We start from the raw sequence: 18046 nt of genomic DNA on the forward strand, positions 1-18046 counted from the left end.
AGTGAAGTAAGTATAACAGTAACTGAATATTAAGTAAAATATTTAATGTGTTGTGGATTTAATTCGATCATGGCTGATTATTTCAAGACAGAAATAAAATCTTGATTAAAGAGAGAATCCCAATTTATATTTCAAATGACGACACCAACCTCTCTTGTAAAACTGATTGTTGCATTTTGTATTGTTGGAAAAATAAGAATGAATTATCTATGCTAAATTTTAGCGTGTAGTTTTGCTATTGTTACAGTGTTTCCATGCTAAAGGTATGGACTGATACAAGACAATAGTGGGTTAACTGTACCACATGCATTCAATTTCATTCATTTATTTAATCTGAATGGTAATTAAAACTGATTAGTGGTAACTGATTGAATTACAAATACAGCAGAAGTTTCTGTAGCCACTTTTTAAAAGAAAATCTTTATTTATTCAGCCCCTGATTAATTATCTGTTTACACATATGGCAGCGAAAAGACTTTGATCAGCCTTTGTCAGCTAGTTTTCTCGTAACATTTGGTTCAAGAAATGGACTTTGATTAGTTACAGTTACAGACTCTCAAACTCTTGCAAACTCTCACAAACACAACCATACAAGAGTATGGTAATAAAAATAATGAAATAAACAAAATTATACATTTGTCATACAGTAGAATGAGCCAGTGAAAGCATAATTTATGTATATAGTGGCTATATATACACACTAACTGGCCTCTATATTAGGTACACCTGTGCAATCTAATGCAATCCATACAACAGCTCTGCTATACATTTTACATTTATGAAGCTTACACATTTTCAGTTTTTGTTGACATTGTCAGGAAGGTGATGATTTTACTTTATTATTGAGGTCATAGTGGGTGATGGTGATGTACGTGGGTGCATTATATTGAATGGTGTTCCTTCTTTACATATGGTCAGATCAGTAATATCTATTGTTTGTTGTTGTTGTTGTTGTTGTTGTTGTCGTCTGATTGTGTCATCTTTTTATTTAATATACCTCTATACCCTATAACTCTAAAAACCTTCAGGCCATGACTTGCATAGATTCTACCTGGGTACAATGTAAATATATTCTTAGAGATAATTATTCTGGGTCTACGTTTGTCTATTAGTGATTTATTGATTATTACATTATAGTTATTATCAGATTATTATTGGTGTGTGTGGTTTAATTAGTTAGAGAGGTAAACTGGACACCTGTGGAGGGTCGATTTGAGGTTCACACATTTTTAATTCAGGCTGTATCAAAGTCAAGTCTCCGGAGACATCGATATGAATTTTAATGTGATGTGTTATTGTTGTCAGGTCATTATTATGATAATTAATTCTCATGCGCCAACCTTGGATTAAAATTCTACCCGGAAGCATGGTAGTGTAGGAATTTCCGGTTACGTCAAGGCGTCAGGACTCCATTAGAGCTGCAGCTGTTTGGAGAGAAACAACAACAAAAACGGGCTAAGTGATACAACCTCCACACTGACAGTCCGCTCTGAGCCCCACAACGAGGCCTCAAATCTGGAAGCTACGTCTTCATTTCCCACCCGGAGCTCCGCCGGCTTCTAACCACGGCCGCTCTCGGTGAGGAAACTCTGGCCTCCGCTTCCTCCTCCTCCGACTCGGACACCGGCGGAGCGTCGCCGCCCCCGCGGAAGAAGCACCGAGCCTCGGCGGCGGAGGGAGCAGGAGAGCCCGGGGCTTCAGCAGTTGTAACAGGCCTCTCTGGAGTTGTTTTAGGACTTGCTACACACTCTCAAGCCACCTCTGCCATCCACTTTAACCGCAGTGTTGTCAACAACCTCAGCAGCAGTATGCAGGCAAACGGAGCAGGACAGGGACAAGAATCCTCCGAGCTTTCCTGCCTAAACAGCGCACAAAACGGAGAGTCGTCCTCGGCCGGCGGAACCCACTCCAACGGGCTCCTTTCCAGCACAGACAACGGGAATAGTGTCGGTACCAGTAACGGGTCTTCAGCTGGGCCCGGTACGGGGACTTCGGCTACCTCCACAGCTTCAAGCTCGGAGGTCGGCTCTCTGAAAAAGAAAAAACGACTTTCGCAGGCGGAGGAAGATGTCATACGATTAATAGGGCAACATCTCCACGGACTAGGGCTGAAGTAAGTTTATTCAATGTGTCAGTCGAGGAAAAACACACAAAAGCACCTAACGTTCGTGTTGGGCATACGAAGTGTGATTCAATTAATGGCTGTTTTGTGTAAAACTGCGAAATAGCAGTGGGTAAAAAGCGCTGTTAGTGCGGCTTGACAGACACAAACATTGGGGGATGGGGCAGTTAGCCTGTGAGCTCGGCAGTCGGATAGAAAGAAGGGGTCCATCTTGCACAATAACAGTTAGCTTTGATCGCTAACAGCACTTAGCATGCGCTGAGGTGTTGTGTCCTGACATTAAACTGCTACACAATCACAACAAAAATAACTGCTTTTAAACATTTGGCTGCTAAACACATCAGTAGAGGATTGAACCGTGTTTTATGTGACGGTGAAAGCCGTGATGTGTTAATTAATGTTAACGATTTCGCATTGAATAAAAGGCATTACATCATCTATAATGTTAGTAACGTTTTATATTCAGACAAAAACAAACATCCGCTGACTTGTTGTGTTTTGAAAAGCAGATTGATTTAATCAGGTTGATTTTTAATGAACCACACAAACAGGATGATTGAGTTTGGAGTATATATCTATATATTGTTTGCGCTTCCAGAGCTGTTGCGCAAAATTGTGTGAAGGAAATGTTAATGTGCGGGATTGTCAACGTCGGTTTTCGCCTTGATGGTGTTTTTCCTTCATTTTTCCAGCCTCGGGAAGAAAAAAATAATAGCATAGTTGCATTAAGAGGTCGACCACACTGTAATAACGAGCGTGGTTATGAAAACTGTCCTGGTTATTTTAGTATTTCACAGTGCACTCTTTGTACGTCTTGAGCTGTCATGTCGAGCAACTCTTTTTTTTTTTTTTTAAATCCATCATTATCAATCACCTATTTTATATGTAGCTGTGTCACTAAACATAACTTTCTTCTAAGATTACTGTCTTCATTTTTGCTGTCACTGTCAGATCAATGTGTCAGCAGTCAGTCACAGGCAGTGACATGCATGTATTAGGGCTCCTATTTATTTAAAGATTGCAGCCAGCACCATGGGCGACATTTGGTCCCTAAATTGAACAGAATCGGTTGGTTTCATGGCGGCTGAGGAATGTGCCTTCTACCAGCTGTTTCAGATGGAAAGGCTGTGCTTGAATCTAATTATAGCGTAGTGGGGTTTTCAAAAAATGTATGTCTAGCCCTCTTCTTCTTCAATGTGGCTGTGGTAGACACAATTGGATAGACAACCAGCTAAGAAAGTGTAGCTGCCATTACAATGCACTGTGAAAGACAGCCTAACATCAGTATGTTTACAGAGAGGGTGGGTAGAGCCGGGGGGGGGGGGGGGGGGGGGTGGGGGTGTACATGGTTTTGGCTGGCATGAAACAGAGCCCCTACATTTCAGCTGGGGAAACGCAAGTGAAATCAGTGTTAGCAGCCAGCTGGATGAGAGGCTCAACAGAGAGCTGCTGCGCCACTCCATTGATACCTGAGAATGATGTCATCATGCTGAAGGTGTCAGTTATCCCACATCCTCAACGCACCTCCATTATCTCTCACACACACACACACACACACACACACACACACACACACACACACACACACACACACATACCACATCAGACCTGTTTGTCGTGGTGGAGTTTGTAGAGATGTGGTGTTTGAACAGATGGTTATGGTTCATGGTTGACAGGCTGATGTCAACTCAACTGCAGCGGAAGCTCGATTCACGTCGTCGGACCTCATGCTGTCCACAAATAATGCTCCAATGACAATACGGCTCCTGGCTGGCCTCCTCCAGACCATCTTGGCCACAAAAATGCCTTTGTGCCATTGTCAGCTAATGACGCTAATATTATCCCTGTGCTAAAGTTATTGTTGTGGATCTCCTACTCAACAACTTGCTATCCTTGTAAATATAACGTAATCTGACATGGTGAAAATGCCACATACAATTAACAAAAGATGAATAATCTGCCTTTAAATGCCACTTTCTACAATCACAAGATAACTTTTCAAAATAACACTGATTCTTCAGTTTTAAAAGCATCCTCATCTTTCTTTTATTCTTTCTGTGTTGTGTCTGTATGTCTGCCTAACTTTGTCTGCCCCTCTCTCTCCCTCTCTCTCTGTCTGTGTCTGTCTCTCTATGTTTCTCGCTGCAGTCAGACAGTGGACCTGCTGATGCAGGAATCAGGCTGCAGACTGGAGCACCCCTCTGCTACCAAGTTCCGCAACCATGTCATGGAGGGGGAGTGGGACAAGGTTAGTCTTGGGTTACCATGGTGACGTAATAGCAATCATTTTTTGGTAGAGAGGGAATCGTGGGTCCTTCCTAGTGATCTGTCCTCTGCACACTGTGACATGAAGAGCTTCTTTGGTCAAGAAAGAAGTAGACAGATGTATATGATTGCAGATCAAATTGATCTCATATGACTTATTTACAAAAGCAAACATGACACAGGTTAAGTACGTAAAGTGGTCTGAATGGTTTGCTTTATCTGTGTCAGATAAGTGTGATACACATTGCTGACACTTACCTGTGGAAAACTTGAATTAAAAATGAAATTTTCTTGAGCTCTTAATAAAGTGATATTCGACTTTAGAAGAACAACATCTTAAGTGTACATAGCTCTAATATTAATTCTGTAGTAGCCAACCACAGAATTAAAATAATTTATCCTGTTTGTCAGAAGGATACATTCATCTGCTTATACTCATTAATACCGAGAGCTTGTTTGGAAAAATCCTGACTTCTTGTGGTTGAGAATAATGTTTGCTTGGTCTTAGCGAGGGTTTCATGCTTAAAGTAATTATTTGTTTGTACTGAAAAGTCTCGTAACACAATTACAAGGTATGCCCGTTATGTATCTTATCTTATCTTAAAGCCAAAATTAATGTTAAAGTGACAACCTGAGGCACAGTGGAGCATTATTGCAGTATTGTGAGTGCTCCATTAGACCAAATAATGTGGATTTCAAAAACATTTTTATGCATTTGCACATTCAAAATAGTTTTCATGTAATTGGCTTTTAAATCACCGGTCTTAATTGTATTACCCCGTTCTTGATGCTGAATTCTCATTCCAACATTTTAGAGCTGAGGCTTATAAAAGTGCACATCTTATTAAAATGGCCCTGTGAATCTTCAGGAATAATGAACCCATCCATGTCAGTGCTGCAGGCTGGGAATTTAGCACCAGCTTCGAGCCAAACGATGGTAAATCTTTGGATGTGTTTGGCCGGCCGTAGCCAACAGCAAACTAGCCACTTACTTTTTGATTACACTGCTCAAGTTAACTAGCAGAGTAGTAAAAGCCAGTGTTTTTTCATAGCCACCAGAACCTGTAAACATCAAGGTTGTTTTTAATGTTATCTTTTAGAATTATAATCACAGCATTTAACACGACTTCCATTATTATTAATTTACTCTTCCTGAATAAGATCTGTATTACAGCTCATGTCATGAGGTTTTTTTTTCTTCTTTTTTTCTGTGCAAGCATGAAAACTGCTGAGCTAACTATTTCTCTCTCTGTCTCTCCCCTCCATCACCCTCTCTTTGTTTTGGTCCAGGCTGAGAATGATCTCAATGAGCTGAGAGCACTGATGCATTCGCCCAACGCTATTGTGGTAAGCTCCCTTTACCCAAACCTGAACAGTTTCTAGAACGATGCCGTTATAATGCGAGGCCGCAGGTTCTTGTTGTCGAACGCTGGATGCAAAATGTTCTGGATCGCGCCTCAGAAATTGTTGCAGCACAAATGGACACCGCATTCGCTTTAGGGAATGAGTTTGTGATTTAATTTTTTTTAAGCAAAATATGTCTCTATTCAGTGGCAAGCATGATTTTTAAAACCACCACAGTGTCCTTTGATTGGTTAACCCTTAAACAGGCAACGTGCGCCAGGAGAAACATACATACACATACATATATATATATATATATATATATATATGCATTATATATGCATTATATATGCATTTATACCTTAAGAGGGTCAACGCATCCTGGTGGAGATACAATTTATAAAATCCAAAATATACAAAATATTTTTTTAATTATTTGTGGAAATGTTTACTTAGGTGCAAATGAGATAACTAGTAACATCAAAGTAAATAAAAAGAATAATTTTCACATCTCATTTTCCACTCCTGATGTTTAAAGGGTTAAAATGAATGGACTGAAAATAAGCCTGTAGTTTTTTACTGTCACTAAGACTTTCAGGAGGATATGATTGAATGAAGATTCTTTATATGTATTTGAGATATCGTTAATTCAGATGCCTTTGTGAGAGTGTAACCACAATTGATTTGCCCCACTCTCACAATTAATAGATCTAATCTAACAGGGTTTTAAGGATCTTTACACTGAAAAAGTGCTGAAAGTATAATCAGGTATTTCAACATGCTTGCAAATTTTTTCCGATTTATTTATTTTAAATGTGATATTGTTCCACAATGCAATGAGCAGTGTAAATACAGAAGCTACTCACAGCTGGGAAAAAATATAATTAATGGGAATGTTGGAAAGATGGATCCAGGAAAATCTCAGTGAACAAAGAATAAAATAATTTAGAAACATATTTAGCCTTCTCTTCAAATTCTAAGTTTGTTGGACATCTGTAAGACTGCTTGTATCAATTTTTGTTTGTACAGAATGATTAAAAGAATACATTTATTTTATACTAAACAAAGTGGTAGTGTGAAGATTATAACACAACATGCTTTACAGTGTTCGTTAAGTGCCTGCGTCTCTCTGTCTGGTTTCTATTGCCAGCTGGGTTATTGAGAGAGTGGTTGTAGTTGTTGATCTTCATCTGTATCTGCAATGTGGGGGTAGCCATTTTAGGTCTAGAGTTGTAGCAGGTTAGTGTTGTCATTGTCAACATGGTTTTCACTGCAGTGCTAGGAGGCACTTTACTCGCAGTGTACCACAGGTTCAGTTGTTCAGGAGATGCACTCCTGTGGGTGGATGTTCTCCTTCTTTATCTGTGTGAGGTAGGTCTTACTGTGTTTGCAAGGCCGCAGTTCATGCTGCATACCTGAGATAAGATAAAGACTCTTTAAGGAGAAATTAATCACAGTGAATTTGATGGTATTTTAAAACTAGGTCACGTATGTAGTAGAAATGTTTAATTATTTTTGAAATTGATTCCCATTGACTAGAGAAACTGAGGAAAAAGGCTTTAGATTCCCCATACTGCTCTTAATGGAAAAACTACAACAACCAGAATGCTTTGAGCAAGTCTTATCCAATCAGCTTCCAGTGAGCTACCCATGTTGCGTTTACAACTAAAGACAAAGTGAGCAGCGTTATCTTTGCTCTGGATATATATCATACTGGAGTTTCTAACTAACCGCTTCTTCTTTTACTTGTTTTGGACGACGATGAGCCAGAACAGATTGTGCTCAAAGCTGGATTCAGCCATAATAATCTGTCAGATTTACCAAAGCAGCTCAAAGTTTGTTGCAGCACGTAGTTTCAGCCTGTCTCCGTCCTCCTGATGATCCTCACCAGGCTTCAGTCTTACTGCAGCAGCCTCGACTGACGCAGTTATAGCTCCTGTGGTCGATTCCTTGTCTGATTGCACAGGACTATATTCAGCCTCCATATGTTGTAATAGTGACACCACATCTCTTCTCTGATGTTAAATTGTAGAGCTAGTTGTTTATTTGTGTTTATTGTTAAGATTATGGAGAAACTCTGTAACTGAAATCAGGCTGCGGCTGCTACATCGCTCCAGTTTGGTGGTCGCTTCCTCTTCCATACGCTGTTTTATCTGATTACACAGCACTATATTCTGCCTCATAAATTGTTATACCACATCTCTGCTCTGACATTATATTGTAAAGATAGTTGTGTTAGATTCAGCTCTTCTGCATGAATCCTGGAGACATTTAGCAGCTTAGCTTAGCCGAGGCTGTGAAGTCCCTCCAGTCTGGATGTCGCTTCCTCTTCCAGACTCTGTTATGTCTGATTCAGCAGTACGATTTTCAGCCTTGTATCATGAAACTAGTGTCCTTTCAAATATACTGATATTTTAAAGTATTTAGTAGTGTGATGCTTTTCTTATCGCTGGCGTAACACTGCAGACGGTAGTGTTTGGGGAGAGCCACATTTTACCATCCTTGAAGGCACCACTATTGAAAATGAGGAAACGTAGTTTGTAGTCTAGTGTGGATCTCCAAAAGTCTGCTGGATAATGTGTTTTGCATCACTCGGCAGACATTTGTCTGCAGATGAGCTGGGAGCTCTGGGTGCAGGCAACATGGAGGGAAATTAAACATTTGCATAATACCCAGACTAATGATACAATGCCAGTTAAAAAATTAACAAAGTTTCCTTTTAATTCCACAGTGCTAAACATCAGAAGGAACTGGTAAACACTTGCCAGTGGTCTTCATTATAAAGGAAGTAGACTGTTATGTCAACATAACCATATGTCTCAGTTACATCTATAAATATATTCTGATAATGAGAACATGCAGCCTTGCAATAAGCTACCACGACCTCAAGTTTTGATGGCATGCATTAATTTTAGAAGAAGTTGATTTATTTTTGCAGGTTTATATGTGCATCTGTAGTCAAGCAGACTAGCTGCTGTCGGCTGATTGGTTTTCAGTGGTTGAAAATTGTCTTCTTCCTTTTAAAATCTTTTCTATATACTTACACTTTATAATCTTTGTCCACCTTTTCTGCTCCTCTACTCAGCGTATGAAGTTCTTGCTGCTGCAGCAGAAGTACCTCGAATATCTGGAGGATGGCAAAGTCCTGGAGGCTCTGCAGGTGTTACGAGGAGAGCTGACGCCACTCAAGTACAACACAGATCGCATCCACGTACTCAGCGGGTACTACTACTGTTCTAATTTTCCATCTTTCTCATAGCATTCATCAGAGAGTTGACCCTGTTTGTGTTAACACTCACCTACACACAGCTGCAGTATACACTATACTGTACCTCTCAGATACCTCTGTAGTCACTAAATATACAGCTGTGGCAAGCGGACTATACAGTAAAAGTTTAGATTGGACTAAAATGAAGTCTTACTTGGTGAATCACGTGCCAAATTTTATGTTGCTTCCACAACGTTTTAAAAATCAATAGCTTGGATCAATGTTCCTCAGTGATCTTTAGTTTATTATTAAGTTGGTTCTTCAATATACATATTATACTTCTAATCTGTTCTTTGACACATGGTGTCACTAGCTATAGGATCATCTAATCCACAGTCTGATCAATGCTCAGCACCAAACAAATTCTTCTCATTCCACTACGTAATCAATTAGTGGGCATCGATCACTCAACACTACCTACAAGCTTGTTCTTCTTAGCATTCTGTCACTCAATTGACTGAATAATTTATTGATCTGTCACTTGTCTTAGGTCAGTCATTCAGCTGCATCCAAATGTGCCCTTGACGCTGTCAACACATTTCTGTCATCCCATTTCTCAAAACCTGAATTCAGTGCACTCAGTTTCTTCATTTAACAGCACATAGGATTTCTAACCACTAGATGTTAAATTCAAATTTGTTGTTCACGTGTATTAAATCGGATCTGTTCTCCACTGGGTGTAGTACTACTGTTGTTTTGAGTAATCTGTTCTTAACACTGTTTCCCACCATAGTAATTACTATTTTGTGACAATTCACAACTTATTATTTTTTCAGTTGTATTATTTTGTGATTATCTTGCTGTGTCTGTCATTGTTTAATCTCTGTGTTCGTCATTTTCACTTTAGCTGCGTGCTTGTGTCTTCTTGCAGGTACTTAATGTGTAGCCACGCTGAGGACCTGAGGGCCAAGGCAGAGTGGGAGGGCAAGGGCACTGCCTCACGCTGCCGACTGCTGGACAAATTACAGAGTGAGGAGACGGGTTCATACACTGACTCTGTAGAGCTAACAGGCACTGCCTGCCTACAATACTACAGCACACATGATCCAAATGCAGGATGAACTTGTCTGGTTTTATCTCTCCCTGTAGCATACCTGCCCCCCTCTGTGATGCTGCCCCCACGGCGGCTGCAGACCCTGCTGCGGCAAGCAGTGGAGCTACAGAGGGACCGCTGCCTGTATCATAACACCAAGCTAGACAATAACCTGGACTCAGTCTCTCTGCTCCTCGACCACGTCTGCAGCAGGTCAGTACTGCGTAACCAGATTGCAGCTCAAGACCCTATGGACTCGGCGCTAAGTAATCATACTGCGGCATCTTATAATGGATGTGTCAGTTGACCTTCTGTTATAAAACTAAAATGTTAAGGGGCATGCACTGAAAAGCTTGCCTTGTGTTGCCAAAATGTTGTCTACTGTGTTGGAAGGTTTAGCTGATTTACCCTCTTGATTTTTATGTCTCTGGTGTCTTGCTCTCCTTTTATGGCTTCATTTTACTTGCTGTGCTACTGTATCTTGTTGTTTCCTAAGTTTTAATCTTTCTAATTTTTTCCCCCCTATCGCTGCCCTTTGTTGTATACTTAATTTTACTGTTATGGCCCCATATTAAGATACAGACCATATAAGAAGAGCTAACACTGCTTACGTACACAATGAAGATTTTAACCCACAGTCTTCTTACGTGTCATAGGAAGCAGTTCCCCTGTTATACCCAGCAGATTCTGACGGAGCACTGTAATGAGGTGTGGTTCTGCAAATTCTCAAATGATGGCACCAAACTAGCCACTGGCTCCAAAGACACTACTGTCATTATTTGGCAAGTGGACCCGGTGAGTGTGAGAGATATTTAAATAAACACACACTACCCCTGTTTTATGATTTAAGACAGCTAAAATTACCCAGCAGGAATGTGGTGGTTATGGCTTTTACGTGTTTATTTGCAGTCAGATTTGTCTTGGTAGTTTTTATTTTATGTATGTAAACACACGAAGCTGTGTGTAAATAGCCATATGAATAACCTAAACCTGTTGGTAATATTTGTGTGGTTAAACAAACATTATTAAGAGCATTTAGTATAATACAGTGTAGTATCTTTGAAGTAGTTTTTTACCATAATGAAGAGTATCTGCATAGATACTGTCAGCGGTCTTTTAGCCCTTAGATGTATGCATCTCAGATTTATTAGTATTCATAACACATTTGCATCGTTTATGTAAGGGAGAACTAAAAGCCTCCAGCTTCTTCATAGTTGGCTCAGGCTCTTTTGACTTTAATGCCAACTGAGTTTACTTATACATTTGGAGCAGTCTGGAGGCTTGTTGAGTTTTTCCACTCATGTCACTTCTTTCCAACCAATTTGCACCTGTTTGACTTTGCTTTGAATACTTGTAATCTTAGCATCACCGCATAAAAGGGCAAAGTCTTCAGTGTGAGTGTGAATATATGTTATTATCGTCCTTCGTTGTGTAGGAGAGTCATCAGCTAAAGCTGCTGCGAACTCTGGAGGGCCATGCATACGGAGTCTCCTACTTAGCCTGGAGTCCAGATGACACCAACCTGATCGCCTGTGGACCTGATGACTGCTCCGAGCTCTGGCTCTGGAACGTTCAGGTAACATTTAGACACACTGTTCCACACAGTTCTGTTTCAAGCTTTAAATAATCCTATATTTATGATGACTTTAAATCAATAGGGTCACAATATGCCAGCCACCGTTTTAACAATGCACATGACGCTGAAAACAGGTAGAAAAGCAGAGTACCATTGTTGTAAGAATTGTGAAATGTCCTTCAAATTCAGTAAACAAGTGGCTCCCTCAGAGAAAAACATGCCTCAAGCCCCCTATAGATATGCTCTAGAGTGTGTACTCAATGACCTCTCCTCCCATCCCTGTCCCTCCCCTTTCCTTTTATGTACCCCTCCCCCATTCTTATTTTATGTTTCTTCCTTCTATTTCCCCTCCCCCTGTTTCTCTCCTCTCTTCTGCTCTCCCTCTACGTCTGTCGATCCTCCTGTTGACCAGACGGGGGAGCTGCGGACCAAAATGTCCCAGTCCCATGAAGACAGTCTGACCAGTGTAGCCTGGAACCCTGACGGCAAACGCTTTGTCACTGGAGGACAGAGGGGACAGTTCTATCAATGTGTAAGTGTTGTATTCATATTTCTTTGTCCTTTTTTTCCTCTGGAGAGTTATGTATCACTTCTGTATTCAATCAGTGCTGAATGCCTGGAGAGGGGAGTATATGAGTCATTGTATATGTATGGCAGCTGGATGACACGCTGGAGTGTTGCTCTTACCTTAAACAGACAGCCTCAAGATAATTGGATCCTGTATCTATGTATTGATTTGCTGGTCATTAACCTGATGAACCCATAAAGGCATGTGTGTGCGGGGGGGGGTTGTTCACATTTCACTGGCATGATGGTACATGCTTGTGTTTTTTTGTGATTTAACAGGTCTCTGTGCAGTTGACAATTTATGTAGATTGCCAGAAATAAATATTTTAACTTGTCACACATTTATAAAAATGTGTCAAACTGCAAAAGCATTGTGGAAATGCCAAAATGTGCAGCTGTTTTAATGGTATTGTATGAGAAGCCATATTATTCTGGAATGGGCTGGTCTATATTTGTAAGCCTCATATCGAATCTGAAATGTTCGGACACTTGGAAAATAATACATTCTAGTATGTTTTTTCAGATTTTCTCCAAATGTGTCAGAGTCTGAACAGTAAGAAAGATGATTAGTGGCATCATCATCTGAGCCAGCACTTCATCCACTGTCTGTGTTATCAGGACCTTGATGGTAACTTGTTGGACTCCTGGGAGGGCGTGAGAGTGCAGTGCCTGTGGTGCCTGAGTGATGGCAGGACAGTGCTGGCCTCGGACACCCACCAACGTATCCGGGGATACAACTTTGAGGACCTTACGGACAGAAACATGTATGTGTCAACTGTGCTGCCGCCTGTGTGAATATACAAAGTGAAATGCATGATTGAAAAAAGGAAAACCACAGTGAAAGTGAACTCATGTAACCTATAATTTAGTCACAAATTGTGCAAGTCAAGCACTGTCTAAACTTTTATATACTGTTGGACTGTGTGAACTTTGTCCTAATGATATCAGCTTCCATGTCATCTCCAGTAATATTGTTGCATATTTGCATTATACAACACGGTAACTGACTGGGTTATGTTTCGTTTACGTGTTCTCTACAGAGTTCAGGAGGACCACCCTATCATGTCTTTTACTGTTTCAAAGAACGGAAGATTAGCTTTGTTAAATGTAGCAACTCAGGTGAGCCTTTTGACCAACTCCTCTGCATGTATTGTACAACTTTTACCTCAGCATTGTTTTGAGACCAGAATACAGGATATTTCGGTAATTAATAGTCCGTTCCCACACAATGTTTTGTAGGGAGTGCACCTGTGGGACCTACAGGACCGGGTGCTGGTCAGGAAGTACCAAGGTGTGACCCAGGGCTTCTACACCATCCACTCCTGCTTTGGAGGACATAACGAAGACTTTATTGCCAGTGGCAGCGAAGGTACATTCAGAGAGCGCTGCAGAGCAAAATATTAAATGTTACGATACCCCCATTGAGGGTGCTGTACCTTATAATACACTGTAGTACTAAGAGTTTGTGTGTCATGGTGCTTGTGTTTTAAGGTTATAGCAGTTATCTTTTCTTTTTCTTTTTTTTGTTACTGCATATTGCACTCTGTCATTTCTGATCAGCGCAGTAGTAATGACTCATATGAACAGACTTATCATAAATCTGTCCTTACAAGTTATTGGCTTGTAAAAGAAAAAAAAGTATTTCCCTTACCTGTTGCTGCTCTAATCTGTAGCAGTTATCCTACTCTGATATTTTCTTCTGTGTATATCTTTATGTTGCCCTCTTCATCCTTTCTCCACAGACCACAAAGTGTATATCTGGCACCGGCGTGGTGAACTGCCCATTGCGGAGCTAACAGGCCACACACGCACCGTTAACTGTGTGAGCTGGAACCCGGCCATCCCAGGACTCATGGCTTCCGCCTCAGATGATGGCACAGTGCGTGTCTGGGGTCCTGCACCCTTCCTTGACACGCAAGAGGCGGACGGACTGAATGGTAAGTCTCCTTGTTACACAAGCAGTGATAACATTAACATTTTGCCACTGTGCAATTAAAGTTTATTGGTGCAAGTAAGCTTTGTTAGCTACTTGAGATAGTTGACAGGTGGACTTGAGCTAAAAGCTACTGTTGTTCCAATTAAAGCTTTCAAAATCTGTTTTTAAAGTTTTGTATTAACTATTGTAAAATATATTGTATAGAGTAGGGGTTGGAGCTTTTTGATAAAGCATTACTGTTGTATTGAATTTTCTGTATATTTACTGACTTTCTTTTTCCTCCTCAGAGAACTGCAGTAACATGGACAGTTGATAGTCACTGATGGAGCAGATGACATCTCTCTTTAACAACAATCCAAGAATTCTACGATAAAAATATAATTTTAATGGGCGCGAATAAAATCTAACACCAACCCAAAGCAAGTCAAGAAAAACAAACAAAAGCCACCAAGACAAAAGAGCAAACAAAAGTGAGAAAAAAAATCGTCTCCTGGCTGGCCTAGACAAAATGGTGGAGGTGATGACGGACACTCTGAAATTTCAGGTCCTCATCCAAAACCTGATCCCGACCCAGAGGCCTGGAAAACCAGTCAAACGCCCAACGGGATACAACCGTCATCCACTGGTGAGATATAACGGCTGTTCTCCTCCTCCAACTGACCCTTCTTCCTCCATCTCGCTGCATGGCCACAGCCATGCCAGGTCCTCCCAGAGTTTCCAAGGAAACCCACCCTCCACCTTGGGCCCGGAGCACATCAAGTCCCTGTGATGCCTCCAGACGGACACCGCAGACCAGCTGTCTACTCATTGGACTACATCTGCCTGTTTGTCTCTCACGTTCCTGTATAATGTCTCCATGGACAAGGGTGGGGTGTTGTTGGGGGAGGATGGTGCATAGGGGGATATAGCAACTCTTCTGTATGTATGTTTTCCTCTTCCCCTCTATCTTGCTATATTCTTCGCATTCGATCTGTTGGACAGACGCTGAAAATCCACCATAAAAACACTTGACTGACAGACCAGCTGACAAAGAATACAAAAAAGGCTATGCTAAATGTTGGATTTTTTTATGATAGTCATAGCATTATTCTAATTTAAGAGGTGAATCTTAGCTCAAGTAGTGCCCGTGGAAAGCTTTAGCGTGAAGATTCCACTTTGTTTCTCGATATTAGGAAAACAAACTTTTTATTCCTTAATTTAACTTCTAACAAGGACAGTCGCTGTAATGTTTCCAACTGACAGCCCCCCCTCATCCCTCTGTCGAGCTAGCTACCGCACAACTCCATTACATCTGCCTAAAAGGAGAAGGACAGACAGGTCACATATCAATGGTGGGTGGGGGGGGGGGGTCAGACGTTGAGGGTGAGGTGGGGTTTCCACTGTCAGGACATATACTATGACCTTTCTCAAAAGACATGCTTTCAGATGTGAAAGAGTTCAAGTGCAACTTACATTGCACATTAGTGACTGCTGTCTCTCCTCTGTGTGTGTGTGTGTGTGTGTGTGTGAGTGTGATAGAGAGAGTGTGTGATTGAGAGCGATTATGCATGCACACATTTGTGTGAGAGTTGACATTTGTGGGTGCAGGTTTAATTGGCGCGTGTTTTGTATGTGTGTTCAATTCACACCAGCAGAAGATTCTCGCTCCCTCCTCCCCCAACCCTCCTCCCTGTGCTCCTAATCCCATAGTAAAATTGTAAAGAGGATTTTAAACCAATTCTAAGTTATCCAAAGCCCCATAGGGACCTCTATCTGTGGAACAAAGAATACATGAGAGCCATTTCGTAAAGAGAAACTTTTTTTTAATCTGGGGCTTTAATTTTTACAATAGAATTTCTTCTCCTTACCACGTGGCATTCAAACGGCACTGAGTTATTGGCATTGAATCATCTTTGTGGGGGAAAGAAAATTTAAAAGAGCAATTTGAACGAGGCATGCTTCAAAAAGCTGTAAAGTGTTGTGTTATTAGCAAAGGGTAATTTCATATTTGAAGTTAATGATTGTAATTATTGGACGAGTAGTTAGCGCAGCCCAAGAGAGAAGAGGCACCAGTAACCAGAACTACGCTCTGAGCCCACAGTGTTAAAGCGAGTGTTGTTGCAATCCTTAAAACATGCACGCACACACACAAACTGCCTTCCCGTTCATACACTTGCGCACACACCTTCAGTATGTATGACACCTCCGCTGCACTTTGAGTGGTCTTTTCGCTGTCACGCACCTACTGCAATGGTCTTAGGTTCTCATATGGTTGCCACACTCGCCATTCTGATTAAAATGTTGCATTGGCCAAGACTTAAAACCTAACAGGAGATTGCTAAGGGAATCAAGCCCTCACTATGCCTCTATGCACCCAAAAAAACAGTGACTGAGTAACTTTTAGACATTGTAAAGCTCAAACTCGCGCATAAAAGGCGTAGCGGCCTCATCTCGAGGGTACCACTGTTGGAGCTTAGAGATAATTCAGCATTAACCCCCTTGCTCTCCAGCCAAGTTATTCAGTGCACCATTCAAAGCTTTCTTCTTCCCTTTTTCAGGGTATGTAATGACTATTTGCTACAGACTGATATACAGTAAAAAAAAAAAAAAAAAAAAAAAAATGTTTAAAAACAGTGCTTTTCTGTCTGTTTTTATTGAACTTTTTGTTACTTAAATTTTTTGTTCACATTATATCATTTTTGGTTGACCTCTATCCCTGTATGATCATATTAAAATATAACCAGACATTTGGAGTCCTCTTTTTTTTTTAAATCTTTATAATCCCTCATCTTTCTTTTATTTATTTTTATATATATATTGATAGATAGATATATAGATATATATATATATATATATATATATATATATATATATATATATTTCTTCTTTTTTTTCTCTCATTCATTTCTTCTTATTCAGTTGCATTTTATATACCACTACTATTTCAAATGAATATGCACAGTAACACCGATGCCAATAGGAGTGGGAAGAGTCTTTAGGAAGTGTGTTACCTTTTATCAATCAGGTTCTAACTATCCACCCCTCGCCTTTAAAGAGTTTCCTTCATGTGAAAATCTATTTCACCGCATGTCTGTGTAATTGACCGAAATCTCTCTTGGTGTGCCATTGTTGATTGGCAGTTACCACTTATCTATCCTTTATCAAAGCCAAATCACTTGAGGCACTCGGTGGTGTTTCCTGTAGGTTATGTATGTCATGGTCTGATATTCACTCTGAAAACCTCTATCTCAACTCCCGGACTGCAGAACGGACTCTTCCGCTCTCTATGTTACGTCAGAAGACTTGAGGCAAACAATACACACTTGATAACACAAAAAAGCGTTTCAGTCGAGCCCATTATTCACTTTGCTGGTGGCAAATGCTATGTCTGTATGCAACCTGGTGTCTACTCTGTTTTTTTTGTCTGAGTTTACCAAGGGAGTTGTTTCTGATTTAACTATGTCTTATTTCTCTCTCAGAGGTGGTGGTGGTGGGTAGGGGGCTGGGTGGGGAATACTAAGGGCTTACTGTAGCATCTCTAAGTTCCTTGGGCTAGGGCGGGATGGGGTGATGTGTGGGTTTGCGTTCACGTGTTATTTACAAAAGTGATTGTACTGTTTTGTATTGTTGTGTAGGAAAAGTGTTATGTATGCATATTTTTTAATAAAGCATTCAGGGTTTTGAAAAAAAAAAAAGGCCCATGAAAGTTTGATGGGGCAGGAGATTGTGAAGCCCCCCCAGTACCAATTTCGGACAACCATCTGATACCCAGATTACCCATTTCTCCCATCCATCTTGAAGGCGTGTAGATCCCAGTTGGCCCTGAATCACTGCTTTTGGCAAAGCATGTGTCTGGGGGTTTTCCAGTAGAAAACACTGGGTTGAGTTTCTGTCATAATTCTACTTTGTATTCAGTCATTTATTTTTAAATGTCTTGAAAGCAATGTCTGTGGCCA

At 40.7% G+C, this 18046-nt stretch overlaps 1 protein-coding gene across 2 annotated transcripts; it reads left to right on the plus strand.

The window, feature by feature from the left end:
• The first annotated feature begins 1404 nt into the window (after nucleotides 1–1404).
• LOC133997144 (WD repeat-containing protein 26) lies at nucleotides 1405–16837 on the plus strand. Of its 2 annotated transcripts, none has more exons than XM_062436675.1 (14): nucleotides 1405–2113; nucleotides 4271–4370; nucleotides 5678–5734; nucleotides 8817–8953; nucleotides 9871–9968; nucleotides 10089–10245; nucleotides 10689–10827; nucleotides 11468–11608; nucleotides 12021–12140; nucleotides 12794–12939; nucleotides 13216–13294; nucleotides 13415–13544; nucleotides 13918–14112; nucleotides 14399–16837. In XM_062436675.1, exons 1-14 carry the CDS (start codon nucleotides 1809–1811, stop codon nucleotides 14422–14424), a joined length of 1830 nt encoding a protein of 609 aa, XP_062292659.1. In that variant the 5' UTR covers nucleotides 1405–1808; the 3' UTR covers nucleotides 14425–16837. The 2 variants fall into 2 exon arrangements, with proteins under 2 accessions (XP_062292659.1, XP_062292660.1); XM_062436676.1 differs by having other exon boundaries at nucleotides 11471–11608.
• Nucleotides 16838–18046: the final 1209 nt, after the last annotated feature.

The sequence above is a fragment of the Scomber scombrus genome, chromosome 17 (assembly GCF_963691925.1).
Source record: "Scomber scombrus chromosome 17, fScoSco1.1, whole genome shotgun sequence".
In the NCBI taxonomy this organism is placed as follows: domain Eukaryota; kingdom Metazoa; phylum Chordata; class Actinopteri; order Scombriformes; family Scombridae; genus Scomber; species Scomber scombrus.